General features: G+C 45.5%; 1 protein-coding gene across 1 annotated transcript in view; it reads right to left on the bottom strand.

The window, feature by feature from the left end:
• Nucleotides 1-15,644, bottom strand: part of VOPP1 (VOPP1 WW domain binding protein) — a 68,299-nt gene that overhangs the window by 19,286 nt on the left and 33,369 nt on the right. Inside the window, exon 2 of the mRNA XM_037383146.1 lies at nucleotides 4,908-4,966. Within this exon, the coding sequence (XP_037239043.1) occupies nucleotides 4,908-4,966 (59 nt within the window). The remainder of the gene's footprint in view (nucleotides 1-4,907; nucleotides 4,967-15,644) is intronic.

The following is a 15,644-nucleotide window of genomic DNA, read 5'->3' as shown; positions in this document are numbered from 1 at the left end:
AAAAATCACCCACCATGAGGACAGCCAAGCATTGGAGCATGTTGCCCACAGAGGTTGTGCCATCTTCTTCACTGGAGTTTTCCCAAGACCTAACGGGTTAAACCCTCGAGCAATCTGGGCTGACCTCATGGCTCACCCTACTCCGAGCAGGAGGTTGGACTGGAGGTCTCCTGAAAGCCCTTCCCACCCGAGTTCCTCTCCAATTCTCTATTCAGAGTTACTATCTTTTCCTCTTACAATATCACGTTATTTAACAATTCAATGCACAATAATCCAGCAGGATGAGCTGAAATAGTGTTAACTAAGTACCGGACAGCATCAAAACTCTTCTCTCCCTCTAAGTCTGCCAACCCCCTCCCTGCGGGCAACTACTTCACTGACCCAGCAACATCAGCCACAGCACCTCTATCGCTGTGGACACGTGCTTACCACTCATACTCAAAAACATTTGTGCTGCTTTATAAACATGCCACGGAGCCTGGAAAGGAGAGGATTAGAAACATGCAGGTTCTAGCATCTGGAATTTATCACCTCATTAAAAGCTTTGATGTGATGGCACCTAACAACAGGAGGAAAAATAAACAGAAAAGACCTATGGGATTGGACAGTCATCCTGGGGAACATACTTCAGCCTGCAATGAGGGGACATTCACAATCATTCTAATCAAACTATTCCTCAGCAGCAAAATGTAAGACAGCTTTCCCTCTACTATTCATTCCCAACTGAAAAGGGGAAAAAACAACCAGAGTATCTTACACAAGGAGGTCATTTTGCAATCTAATGCATTCACTGCCATTATTCACACTATTGCCACATAGGAGAAGTATCTTGATCATCTCTTCCCCCAGACATCAGCACTTCAGCTACATCTAGAATAAAATTGAGCTGGCTTATTTAATTGAGAGAAGGATGAGGATCCATGTAGAGGATCAGAGTCAAGTCTGTTGAGACAGCTTTAATTCTGAATTGCTTTCCGTGCATCCACACAAGATGATGTATGATCTAATTCTTTAAGCAAAGTCAGGGATAACTTGGCTCCCTGCATTGCCAAAGGATAAGAATTAGACTCCAATAACTAATTCCTTTCTCTGCTTTATATTTGTTTACTTATTTTTTCAGGCCACATAAATAAGAATTTTGCTGAAGCAGAAGGAAAGTATCTAACTGACAATATCCTGCGACTCAGGCAACGAGGACGTGGAGAAATGGATAGTTTGGTTAGCGAAGCAACTTAGGAGCAATCTTGGGAATTCTCTGTATCAGTAATAGAAGACCAATGTATGTATCTCAAAATCCTGGCAAGCTTTCCATGATAGCTTCTGGTCTGAAATAAGTTACATCTTATTCACACAGCAGAGGCAGAAAAGTTTGGAAAATTATCAACTCCTCAGCCTAGCCTTCAGAAATGGAATTATACTTGGAAGAAACAGGCTTGAATTAAATTTTACTGCTGATCTATGAAGTCTAGAATAATTATGTTCACTGGAACATAATTTTTAAAAAGGTACTAATACCATTAAGCATTTGGACAGAGAGATGTATCATTAGTTCTGTAACAGAGACCTCCATTCTTTGCCCTAGCTGTTAATACAGAAAGCATAACCAACAAGTTTTCAGAAAGCTTTGAGTCCCAACTCTAATAACTTTTTATTTTTAAAATATGTACACTGGAAGACAGATTGAATCAAAAACTAAAAACACCTTAAGCTCCAAAAGAAGAACAGCCACATCACTGCAGGTTCCCCCCACCCCCAGTGTAGCTGAATTTCCAGTACACTTGTTTTGGCACACTGATTTCTCATCCCATGTTCCTCTTGCTTAGCAGACACAGTCTTATCTCTGTCTTCGGATGGCTGAAGTAGAGCCTTTACAGGAAAGATTAACTCAGCTATCTTGCCTTTAAACTTCCGATAAAAGCAAAGAACCATTCTATGTGACAGTCCAACTCAGATTTCTATTACTCTGGGCAATTTAAAGAGAAGCAGGCTCCTTCTAGGAGGATGTGCTACCCACAAGAGATAAGGCATATGGACATGCCAGTCTAGGGGTGCCTTGGTCTGAGCATGCCACGCTAGATCTGTGAACAGACACAGGACTCAGTATTTCTGAGCTGACAAGCCAACCTTTTTACTGTAATAAAAAGTGTCTCCAAGAGAAACATGACATACTGCCAGCATGGGACTGAAATCACAGGGAAACCATTAAAAAGGATTACATTGCTGGGTTTCAGAAGTCTCCAAAGATAGTCTCAAGACCAAAGGACCAATTACATATGTTAACTGGGTAGAAAAAACTTTTGTCAGAAACCAACGATAGAAAGGAACGGAATGAAATCTATTGCAAACTCATTTGACTAAATATATCTGCTTCATATGGACTGTTGCTCCAGAAACTGCAAGTTAAAATAAAACCCTATACTGTACACACTAGTTTCACTACAGCACATCCCAAATCTAGACTTGCACAGAGGAGACACTCTCTGGATAAAGTTACGTATTATGCCTTTAGATGATTTAACATCTATCCATATGCTAATGGAGAAGATCCTATTCATGCCTCCACCCCCACAATATGCAGAATACTCCCTCCCATTTCACCAGCGTTCACCAAAAACCGTACTATGCTGATTCAACACTGACTCAAATGTGCTAAAATGAACAACTTTCTGTGGGATTAGCAAGTTGAATTAACTCAGAAGCATGTCAAACAAGTGCCAAAGCAATAGGACTTCAGCCTAAGGTACTGAGGTTGGTGTTGTGCCTCTCCCCTACTGCAGGCAGCAGACACTGAAATTGCAGGAGTAGCAGAGCAGGAAACCCCCGGCCTGCAGACAGCGATGACCTTCCTGTTGTTTTGATGCATGCCCCCGTTAACCCTGCTGGGCTCCTGTGTGCTCAGATACCCTCTCTCGCCTCCCTTCCACATTGCTCCACTTGCCACACATCATCTATCCTCTGAGCTTTACCATCCCCACATGCTTATTGTCTTTCCTCAGCGTTTTTCTTCTTCACCACTTAAACTCACAATCACAATAACATCACTAACGGACACTCACCACCACACTCACCGAGCACAAACATCCCACCCTTTCCCCTTCCTTTTTCCATTTACTAACACGATCCAACAGACTGGCAGTCCATACGCTCCTACGTAATGACGCAGGCAACAGGGTGCCGCAGTAACTATCAGAGGCACACGCAACTACTTGTAACAGTCTTCCAATTAACTTGTTCTCTTCCCCCACATTAAAAGATCTCCCAAATCAACCAATGACCCACCAACACCACAGCCCTGCTCACAACTTTCTTCCCTCCAATGTTCAAAGCTGTGTGCAATTCCCATTAACCTCTCTGACAGACTGGAAAGTAAAACACACTGCTTTTCTACAAGACACTCCATTTCAGCACACAAAGAAAACAGTAAACTAGTTACCAAAAGAAAACCAATTAGGAAGTAACCTTGCGTGCATCAGGTAGTAAGCCTCCCCTTGCACCCCCTACTTTTGCAGGGCTCAAGATGTATTTACCTGTGGCACGAAAAGTCTGAGCAAACACCCAGTATCTGAGTAGCTACCCCTTGGTAATACAAAGGGAGACAAAAATTAGCTGCCAAAGCATGTGGGGCACAAACGTAAGCAGAACACCGAGGTGATGAGTAACACACTCCTGAATGTCAAGGTACAGTGAGATTTCAGTAATTTCATAAAATCCCAGCTTCTTTCCCACATTGCAGCAAAACAAAATAAAATGTAGGTGGAACCAAAGGCCTGTTGTTATTAGCATGCAAAGAAAATGAACTTATTTAAATTCACCCATCTGTTCTGGCCAACCACTATGAGTAATTCTCAACACTTCAGTCACCTGAAAAAAAAAGACAGTGTGTTCCGGGCACAAACATTTCCTAAGCAGTTAATAATCAGGATCGCAGATGATTAAACCATACAGCATTTCATTCTTCCAGTGAGCTTTGTTTCTTGCCTGGCTTGCTGACTGCCTTTTGTCTCCAGCATTTTTCTCTCCCCTTTCTGGCAGATGAAAGTGGAGGTGGAGAAGAAAAGGGAGGGAAGTTCTTGGGTAGCATGAGGATTACAGTAATTTCCAATCCTTCAGCAACAAAGTTTTCTCAGGGAACAGATGTCCTAACGCTGCACCCTACTCCTCCACCCCACTTTAATTTTTTATTTTTTTTTAAACTTGCATTTACAGGTGTTTGCAATTATACAGTTATATAACTCGGGGACAAAGTTTAGTACATATGTCCTTTTTGACCCCACATCCACAGGGAAGATACCTCCCACCCACACATTTCCTCTGCCTTTTTGTTGTTGCTGTGGGCCATTTAAAACAGAAGACTGCAACTCGGAGAGATCCTCACTCGTGCACCTACGGGTCATTGACATTCGGTTCACACCCAAGCCTGATGTAAATGTAGATGCCACTCATCAAAAGGCCAGTTATTTCACGGGTGACAAATCATCCCAACTCCCTAAACTGAACAACAGGAACCCACTTACTTTCAAAGTGTTCCTGGTATCCTGCCTGATTACCTGCCCTTGTTCAAAACAAAGGAAGAACTGTCCTCACATGGCTCTACTTATGTTTCCTTCCAGCACTCTGAAATAAGAGATGTTTAAGATGCTGCATTTTGGTTTCGATTGGAAAGGTCACCTGGACTGGGTGGTGAAACAAGTCTGTACACTTTTCCTTAATGAGGAGAAAAGGAAAGAGATGGGACGCTGGAAGGAAGGAAAGGAAAGTGTATTGCATCTTCATTTTTAAATTAGAGAAAAGTCTCAGAATCTATAGAAAAAGTATAATCAGCAAAAGAACAACACACTAAGAGCCTATGGAATCTAATTCTCTCTTGAGCACTAGAAAACACAAAACCAAAAGCGATGACTACTTACATATAGTATGTAGGATATAATCCTTCAAAGTACCAGCAATGCTTTTTGGCCTCCGTACACTACAAAGAAAGAAAAACATAGTATTAATGTTTAGGTAACACAATGTACAATTATAAACACAAGCATACAGTATTTATAAATACTCTGAGTATTTAGGAAACGTTTATATTCCTACAGATTCCCCAATCCCGATAGGAACTGACTTCCCAGTTGCTGTTGTCGGCAAATGGCAGCATGCCCTGCCAGGGCTGAGATCCCTCACGGGGGGGCTCTGTCTGTGGGCCCCACAGCTCCCCAGGATTCACCCACAAAGCCAGCACATTCAGTGCTGGCACAGGACCCAGCTGCACGTGTTCCCTGGCAGAACTGCCATCTTAAAAGATAACAGAGAACTTCAGTGATTATAACCACAAACGGGCTCTTAAGAAACCTCCAAGGCATAACCAGTTTGATGACGCTGTGCATATGACTACATCGCAAATTCAATAACATTGAATTTAAGAAGAGAATTATTCATCTTTCTGGAAGTCTCTGGTGCGCAGAGCCAGGCTCAGAGAGCAGCGGAATGGAGAACCCATCCATCCCATCTCCTCTTCCTACAGCTTAGAAATATCTCAAGCGTTCATTAAAGTACTGGGGAGAGGAAACCGCGTTCTGCAGCCCAGGGGTATTGTTCTCTTTTGCAGCTTGCCAGCATCTCCTTGTGAAAGAATGGCAACAGGCACTTTCTCAGCGTGTGTGTGCAGGCATCGTGGGAAGCACACATCATTACAGGCACTGCCAGAGTACAGACGGCAGCTCAGAACAATAGCGGCGCTTAAAAAAAAGAAAACCAGATGTCAAGCCCAAACTCTATATACAACACACAAAATATTTCTGCGTATCCCGCTGACATCGCTAGCATAAAAATGCTGCCTTCATTGCAGACGCAGCTCCAGGAGCTCTGCTGCAAGCTGTATTATCCGATCACATACGGCCAGGGCATTGCAGGACACCCTCTGCAGAGCGGCAAGGAATATTTCGCTGGGGTTTTAGCAACAATTCCCAGCACTGCTCACACCTGACACTCGATGTCGGAGAGCGCTCGGCACAGCGGTGGGTGCTTGGATCATCCTTCATGTTCACTTGGCAGCTCACCTTTAAATAATAGCTCGTATAAGTTTATTAGCCTCCCTGAATCCCAGAATACTGAATGAATCCAGTTAAGACAAAGACAAAGTGTTTTTAGATCCCTGACTCTCACTCCTCATGAATAAGAAAGGCTGCAAGCTCTTTAATGAGCATCTGATGAGCTAAATCACAGACAGATCAATTACAGCCCATGAAGACAAACTGCTATGGATTAAATTGTTAAAAGAGGTATAGGAGATGGAGAGGGGAGGAGGAGGAGGAGGAATGATACTTTTGATGCATGCAATCAGGTCTTTCCACTAGTACAACAGGCTCACACCAGTCTCCAATGTGCACAAGCTTTAGCTTCTGTTGAAAGGACTGGAGCTCTTTTCCTCAGGATAAACACAGCAGAAGCCTCCTTCCCCTCTCAGATCAATGCCACAGCCCAGGCAGTATATGCAGGAGGGCTCAGAGGCTGCTGCTGGAGCAAGTACTGTTCAAAGATCCATCTCCACATTTGCCCTACTCCTTTGCCCCACCCCCCACCCCCACCCTCACACCTTCAAAGCCTCCAATTTTCCAAGCCTTTCTTCCAAATATTTTCATCAGCTGGCTGTTTCCTCGTCATCTAAAATTAGAAATACACCAAGTTTCTCTCTGTAACACCCTGCAAACACATATGCATTGTAAACCCAGCCTGTCTGCTGCCAAGTCAGTGAAAAATACTTGGGCTCTTCACCTTTGAAGATGCCCTGGCTAAAATCCCTGCTGCCTGCAGGTCGATCCCTTGGGAACCCTCATTTCAGAGTCCGGCTCGGGATGTATGCCGTTCAATGTTTTTCCTTCCTGCTTCTCAACCAATATGAGTCACCATTTACCTCAACAGCCTTAAAGCCTTCGTCAGTCTTGAGCATTTTAATTGATGTTTTCCCAGCAATGTTTCTGAGCACGTGGAGCCTGCATACCCTTTACAAGTGTAAAGCAGACATTTATATTCAGTACTCATTCTGCTCGCCCTTCTCCCCATATTTTGATCTGCTTTACAAGTGCTAAAATGAGTTGGGAAGATTCCTTCTTTCCACAGCTCCCAAGTTGTACCATTTCTGTTTCTGCCTCTTAACAATTCTGTGTTTCAGGAGCCAATATGCTTACTGCTGTCACAGGGGTGGCTCCAGTTTTTGCAATTAACAGTTCCTTCTAGCTTACAGGGCTTAGATACCTGCACTAAAAATCTTTCAGTGCCCAGGCTTTGCTTTTGTATGGGCCCTGGAACAGCAGGTACCAATCCCAATTGTGTTGGTTTTGGGGTTGTTTTTTTTTCATGTTGCAGTGCTATGGACACTGGCATGGCAGTTGTTCAGCTCTCCCACATGTGAATCAGGCAAACAAACAAGCGGACCTCAAAGGCGAGCAGCACAGCCAAATCTGATACCCGTGACACGTCAAACAGATTTGCACGCACAGGGCAAACCGCCGCGGCCTCTGCTCGGTTAAAACTCGTACCGATCTCCATGGCAACTTTATGCCAGTAAACCCCGACATAAAGCAGGCGGCTACTAACCACCGCCTCTGCTGCTGGTTAGCAGACCTTGCAGGAATTCGTTGCTAAGAATAAGACAGGAATGTCACTGCCTCTAAGGATCTGAGTATCTGTAGCACTCAGGTATCAGAGAGATGAACAGTGTAGTCAGGGCACGGATTACTTTTTCCCATCCCACACACATCCTCTGAAGCACACTGTGATCATCCATCTCTTGCCAAGGTACAAGTTATTCTTCTGAGTGGTGTGGGCCCTTCAGTTGAGCTGGTGGAGAGCCATACAAGCGTGAGAGGGGACGCATGCCGCCAGCATGCGGCTCTCATCCCCACAGAGCCTTTGGAGGATGATGTCTTTGCAGTCGTTTGAGGCTATCAAACCCTCAAGAAACCACAGCTGGCAGCACCTCCCTGCAGCCCACAGGACAGAATCACAGGGAAGATCACTCATATTGCTGCAACACAACAGGACCTCAGCCGTCAGGGCTGGTGCCCATGCTGCTAGCTAGGCTGTATTGCAGAGTTTCTAACAAGCAGACAAATGAACATTCATGTCTTCAAAAAGCCATTTCACCCATTCACTAATAGCAAAGTAAGTGTGTTTATGGGTTTTAAACTAAGCTTAGATATGACCCTGCTGATGCTTTCAACTTTTCTAGGAGAAGGACTCTCCCTATTTTGCTTATAAAATTCCTCCTTCTATGTCCTTTAACAATTTGGCACAACTATAAAATACAAATACATGGGTATGTTCATTTTTTTTAATAAATTATGCAGGTCTAATTGGGTGTGCATATGTAATCTTTAGAGATTAGCCAGATGCTCGAATATATTCCTTAAGATTGCATATTTGGAAAGAGAAAAAACACAAGACTTGTGTTTTTGTTTGTTTGTTTTTAAACAAATCAGCATCTGTCTTGTAGCCTGTTTTCTTTGACAGACTGCAGCAACAGAAACTGTAAGCCGTCCTTTTCTGTGGCCTCTAAATTCATTCAGATTTCCTTTAGGACAGGAAATGTGCTCCCTACCACAGATTGAAATTGCAAATGTTAACTGCTGTTAGTCAGAACAATGAGAAAGAGAAGTTACTAAAACATTAACCAAAACCCAGATTTGATCACGCCATAAAATACGGAATGCAAGTACATATGTATGCATATGGTGTGGGGGAAGACAGAGCAGGCAGCCTGCTCACTGAATGTCGGATGGTACTCCACAGATCATTAGTTATGCTTTGCAGGATTTGTAGAAATACTATCTCTAACAGGAATATCCTCCACATTGCACATCATTATCTCTCAGTCCACAAGACAATAAAAAGAAAACAGATCTGATCAATTAATTACTCTTTGTAATTAAGGGAGCAGTGGACTCATGCCCAGTGTTTTAATTGGAGGTTTGGAAATTAATAATAAAAACAGTAAAAAACAATTACAGCCCCATCTGTAGAGAGTAAATACTTTCCAGTACGAGTACAGTCCATTTTTGTTACGGGTGCCAGTGAAAAAAGCAGCATGCTGTGGATGGATGTGTTTGTGGAGGGGAGGGGGAGGGCGATTGCTATCTGTATGCTGAAGGGACACTGAGTGAGTTTGTGGCATCTGCTCAAAGCCAGATTCTGTAGGAGGCACAGGTCTGCTATCAATCACAAAGTCAATGAAACCCTATCAGTTATGAGCAACCGAGGGTGAGGCTTGCTCTTTATAACTAGACAAAAAGCCAGATGCTACATGCAATTTCCACTGCATATTACAATTACAAGGATCCAAATCAGTAGATTCAGAAGGAAAAAGCAGGTATTTAACAGCGGCCTGCCATACTGATATGACAGAAACGGCCCACAGTGTCTGTTACCTCCGATTCAGCTGGGTACATGCTATACACTAGAAGGATGCAAGGTGGTCCAAATCCCATTCTTGTGGCTACAGTCTCTGAGCCTCTGCTAGGATTAATTCATAGATGAACATGAAAAAAGAATTAAAAGTGTCTAAGACACAGAACAAGACCTCATCGTCTCTAAGCATCACACAATCCTATTCCAACATACCTAGAACTCAGTCTTCCACATAGCTAGATCAAAACAGTAACTGAGGAAACAGGAAGGACAAAGCCTTTCTGACCATATGGCTCCACAACATCCGAGGAACAAGTGGCTATGCCTGCTGCCTCTGTTACAGAAGGCCTCTTGAAAAACTCACCCACACAGGTCTTTAGATTCATTGGTCACTGCACAGGGCAAGTACCTGCTGAAGTCCAGACAAAAGGATGGGACAGTCTACAGTGCAACTCCAGACTAAATAATCAGTTCCAGAAAGCACATTGTTGGCTAGGGATCACAATGTTTTATGGGATCTGATCTTTAAAATTGTATCAGCTTTCAGAACACCATCCATTTCAGTGCCTAGACAAGAGCCAAGTGTTATTAGATATAAGCTGCTTGTTAGATAAGGTGCACTGAAATCAGAAGAACTTCTACATGCTGAAAGTTTGAAAGATTGAGTTCACAGAGACAAGAATACGAGCATACTACTCTCCCATAGCCAAGAAAAGGGCAAAATATCATCCATTAGAGAAAGAGACAACATATACCAAAAGTGAAAAGTGCAGCCTAAGGGTGAAAACAATTTACTAGAGAAAATACACTTTGTTTTAGCCTTGCCAGAATCCATCAAAATTCATCTGTGCTTCTTCCCTGGTGATGCTAACAGCCGAGGGTAAAAGCAGTCCATCTCTGAACTGCTCTAAGAAACTGAGCTCACAAGACATGTTATCAGCAATTTCAACAAATATTATTGTCACAAAAGACAGAAGCAACTCTTAATAACAACCAGAACCACATTAAGGTATTTTCATTTACTAAGGTAACGAGGAAACAGTAGGAAACTCTCATATGAAAGGATGCTGATCCTCTACCAAGCTTTCGCTCCCATGTGACAGTAAACAGAACAAATACTGTTCCAGATATACAGCTGCTTCATTAAGACCAAGATTACTAAGTGATGTAACTCGTAGTATAAAGAAAGATTTCCATATATTTTAGAAGGAGTTATTTCTGGCCAGTCTTTTGGGTTGTTCTCTAAGAATGGGGGAAGTATTTCCCATACAGTATTCTTAAAAGATGCAACTTTTCCTCCTTGAATTAATCAGTCTGTGCTTTGCAACAGTAAAAAATTTCAGCAGAAGTAGCTAATTCTTATTAGTCCTTCTGCTGCCCAGTGCACACTCATTAATCGTCATATTTTTATTTAGAATTAATGTGGGTTTAGCATTAGACAGCCTCCCATCATAAAGCATTACTTTACATTTAGATCTATTAACCTTTCCCACAAAAGAAATACAAACATCACTTGCATGCAATTTCATTTCAGAAGCCTGGCTTTTTTTTTTTTTTTTTTCGCCCTGTTATGCAGTAAATTGCAAATGCACTTCAGTCCTTAAGTGATACAATTTCAACTGGATGTGATCCTTTTATCAGTATCCGAGGGGGAAAAAAATAAAAAAAAGGAAGAATAGAAAGGCAAGGCAAGAGACCCTCACTTCGCAGAGCCCCCAGGCTCTCACAGACCAGGCGCGGGCTGCGCCCCTCCCGCCCCGGCCCCGCCCTGGCGTCAGCACCGCGGACAGCGCCCGCGCCCCCCCCCCCGACTGCCCAGCAACCTGCCCCCGCGAGCCCCCCCTCCCCCCCGACTGCCCAGCAACCTGCCCCCGCGAGCCCCCCCTCCCCCCCCGACTGCCCAGCAACCTGCCCCCGCGAGCCCCCCCCCCCCCCCGACTGCCCAGCAACCTGCCCCCGCGAGCCCCCCCTCCCCCCCCGACTGCCCAGCAACCTGCCCCCGCGAGCCCCCCCTCCCCCCCCGACTGCCCAGCAACCTGCCCCCGCGAGCCCCCCCTCCCCCCCCCGACTGCCCATCACCTGCCCCCGCGAGCCCCCCCTCCCCGCCCCCGACTGCCCCAGCAACCTGCCCCCGCGATCCCCCCTCCCCCCCCGACTTCCCACAACCTGCCCCGGAGCCCCCCTCCCCCCCCCGGACTCGCCCACACACCTGCCCCCGCGAGCCCCCCCTTCACCCCCCCGACTGCCCAGCAACCTCCCCCGCGAGGCACCCCCTCCTTCCCCCCCCGACCTGCCCAGCAACCTGCCCCCGCGAGCCCCCCCTCCCCCCACCAGACTGCCCAGCAACCTTCCCCGCGAGCCCCCCCTCCCTCCCCCCCGACTGCCCACAACCCTGCCCCCGCGAGCCCCCCCTCCCCCCCTGACTGCCCATCAACCGGCCCCCGCGAGAGCCCCCCCTCCCCCCCCGACATGCCCAGCACCTGCCACCCTCGAAGCCCCCACTCCCCCCCCGACTGCCCAGCAACCTGCCCCCGCGAGCCCCCCCTCCCCCCCCCGACTGCCCAGCAACCTGCCCCCGCGAGCCCCCCCTCCCCCCCCGACTGCCCAGCAACCTGCCCCCGCGAGCCCCCCCTCCCCCCCCCGACTGCCCAGCAACCTGCCCCCGCGAGCCCCCCCTCCCCCCCCCCGACTGCCCAGCAACCTGCCCCCGCGAGCCCCCCCTCCCCCCCCCCGACTGCCCAGCAACCTGCCCCCGCGAGCCCCCCCCTCCCCCCCCCCGACTGCCCAGCCCCCGGCCCAGCAACCTGCCCCTGTGAGCCTTCCCCCGCCCCACAGCACAACCCCTGGCCCAGCCACATGCAGCTGTGATCCCCCCCACTGCACAGCTGGCTACCACGACAAACCGCTGGCGTAAAACCTCACCCACACGCATCGCATCACGCTCCTGTGCGCACAGCAGTTACACCTACCAAAGAGCTCATTGCATCTGTGAGCACTAACATGAGAAATTATCAACAATTACAGAGTATCTCAAGTTGGAAGGGACCCATAAGGATCATTGAGTGCAACTCCCTGCCCCTCACAGGACAAGCTAACTCTAAATCACATGACTAAGAGCATCATCCAGATGCTCCTTGAACTCTGACAGGCTTGGTGCCATGAGCATTTCCCTGGGGAGCCTGTTCCAGTGACTGACAACTCTCAGCGAAGAGTCTTCTCCTAATGTCCAGTCTGAACTTCCCCTGACCCAGCTTAAACCCATTTCCTCCTGTCCAGAGAGAGGAGATCAGCACATCCCCCTCCGCTGCCTCCTTTGAAGTTGTTGACTGCGATGCGGTCACCCTTCAGCCTTCTCCAAGCTGAAGAAGCCAAATGACCTCAGCCACTCCTCCTAAGTCTTGCCCTCAAGGCCTTTCACCACCTTGACTGTCCTCCTCTGGACACACTCTAATGGTCTGATGTTCTTCTAATATTGAGGCACCCAAAACTGCACACAATACTCAATGTGGGGTTGCACCAGCGTGGTGCAGAGTGGGACAGTCACCTCTTCTAGCTAGCTATGCTGTGCTAGTTGGTCCTTTTGGCTGCCAGGGCATGTTGTTGACTCACATTCAACTTGCCATCAACCCAAACCCTCACTGACTGCCTTGGATGGAACAACTGTACTGAATCTTCTTCAAACTGTTTGGGACACCACAGTTACAATAGTTATTGTAGTTACATGAAATATCCAGCTTGGATCTACATGAGAACATCAAGCCAGATGCTCATGAAAGTGCCAAGAGATGCTCGGTACCAGAGACGGTCAGGACTTGCTTTAGCTTCTTATTTCTACACACATCAACTCAGCAACATTTGCACAAATGTAAAAGCTGGGTTTTGGTTTTTTGTTGTTGGTTGTTTGGGTTTTTTTTTTTGGTTTTGTTTTGTTTTGTTTTTTCACACATCTTCCTGGTGGAACTGGCCTTACACTGAAAGTTCTAATGCCAGATCTGCAAGAAAGCATGAGGCGTGCCACATATTGAAAGCATTTTCACCCAAGAAAAGCAAAAAAGATTCAACATTCCACTGGAGTCTCTGCAGCTTCAAGGGGGTAGTGGGAGACTTTTTTGTTCCAACTGGAAGGAAACTGATGTAATATTTTCCCAAGTCTGCTAGAAGTGCTTCATGTGTTTCAAATGGTACTAGGCAGGTTCCACAGCTCCAAAATTGAATTTAGCTTCTGCAATTACTACGTTTCCTTTTATACATGCATGAGAAACAAAGCCAAGGTTATTACTTGCATTCTTTAGCTACAGAACAAGTCGTAAGTCACCTTATAAAACAACCCATAAAGTAGGGTGCATGGGGGCAAGGGATTATTTGTCAGGAATTGAAAGGAAGACCACGCCAAGAGTGAGGATACGCACTGTTGCCAGCCTCAGTCTCTTTAAAAACTGAACAAAACAAATACACTTGTTTTTACCAGCAAAAAGATTTAGCAACACAGTAATTTTACTTTTAAGCCTCTAATGAACACAGGTAACGCTGGAAGTGTCACCATCAAGACATAGATACCAAACTTTCTTTCCTTTGACTAAGAACTGGAAGCTTGGTTCATCTTCAGCCTTGACCCTAGGTAGGCACTTACGCCTCGCAGGAATTGTTACTATCTAGAGTACTATTAAGAGCAAAGTCTAGATTTGGGTTCCCCCATTTTCATCTAAAACATGCCGGTGTTCGCTCCCTTCATTTCATGCTGAACTGGCAAATTTGCCCATTTCCTATGTACATTTCATTCTTCTGCTTTACCACCCCAAGAATGAAAACAGCCTTTAAATTACCTAGTGCTTAAATCCTCAGGGGCTGCCTTTCATCTCCCATAATAAAAAAAAAAAAACAAAGCAAAGAAAGACTGAGCAAAGGAAGATGGATTCAGAACTCAATTTTCTCAGTCACTTGCAGCATAGACAAGATTGAGCCAGTAACAGTGTTGTGCTACAGAAGCTGGTTAGTTAAGCTATGACAGCCCATCGAAGGCTGCAGGAAAATAAGATTTCTTTGATGGTCACCAGGGCTCAGGGCAGTTGCTTTGGGAGTTCCTGGGCTTTGTTCTGCTGATGTTATGCATCCCCCACATGCTCATTCATTCCACAGAGAGAGAGTGCGAGCTGACAGGACAAAGTGCAGCTGCATAATCACAGCAACTCTCACTCCCCTCCCTACTACCCTTTTTTTTCATTCTTGACATTTAATACAGTGATGCGCACTAGCCTCAGATCCTTCTTATGAGGAGTCATTGGAAAACAAAATACTTTTTTTATTCAAGTAAGACTTCTGCCTTTTCAGTTTTCTCGAGATATGTATTGCAAAACTGCAAATACTGGATGAAAATCCTTTAGCTTTGAAGTCCTGAAAACATCTGTAACACTGAAGGCAGCAACTATTCAGTCTCAAGAAACAAGATGCAGAGCCCACGACCAATCACACACCTAGTGCAGGGAACAAAAGAAATCGATGATAACGAAATACCATCTACGTGCTGTTCGCCTGGAAGGTATGCAAGGCCAAGGCAAGTTGTTGCGTTCAAGAGGTTATTCCAGAAAACCACCATGTTTAGTGTTAAGTTATTTTTAGGAAAATATGTTCATTTTAAATCAGATTACACATGTGTATTAAATGAGCATCTCAATACAGTCAAAATTAAAGAGGTTACCTTGGAAACATCCCGATATTTGAAAACCATTTTCTAAAAAAAAAAAAAAAACAAAACCAAAAACCCAGCAAGTCAGAATGCAGGTACTTCTTTGAGCAGAAGCATTTACTTCAACACTCTGCTGGGGGAAGCTTTGTTCTTGGTCAGCTCTTACCTGCTTAACAGTGAACTGTCAGATGCTTACCTACAGCTACTTCTATTAACAGCCATCATTACTGTGTCCTTCACAACCTCACGAGGCACCTCAGTCTCTCAAGGGAAAAGCACAGATGTACAATTTATGGTACAGGTCCAATCTGGTTTAATGACCAGACTAAGACGGGAGAAACAGCCCTAAAGGAAACTTCAGTTCATTTGCTCCAGCTATATTAGAATTACTACCTTTAAGTAAATGCACATAGTAACACAGCAAAGGTGAACACAGTCTGGTCTGCAAGGCTAGCTCAATGAACAGGGCTGCGATACTGTGAATATTAGAATGCCAAAATATGATCATCTCCATGTTCCAGTCCAGAAAACTGTTCATGTTGGGATTCAGTTCCTGGAATTTATAGGTTTG

Source organism: Falco rusticolus, chromosome 4 (assembly GCF_015220075.1).
Source record: "Falco rusticolus isolate bFalRus1 chromosome 4, bFalRus1.pri, whole genome shotgun sequence".
In the NCBI taxonomy this organism is placed as follows: domain Eukaryota; kingdom Metazoa; phylum Chordata; class Aves; order Falconiformes; family Falconidae; genus Falco; species Falco rusticolus.
Note: the sequence above shows the minus strand (reverse complement) of the source record. Positions and strands in the feature narration are given on the sequence as shown.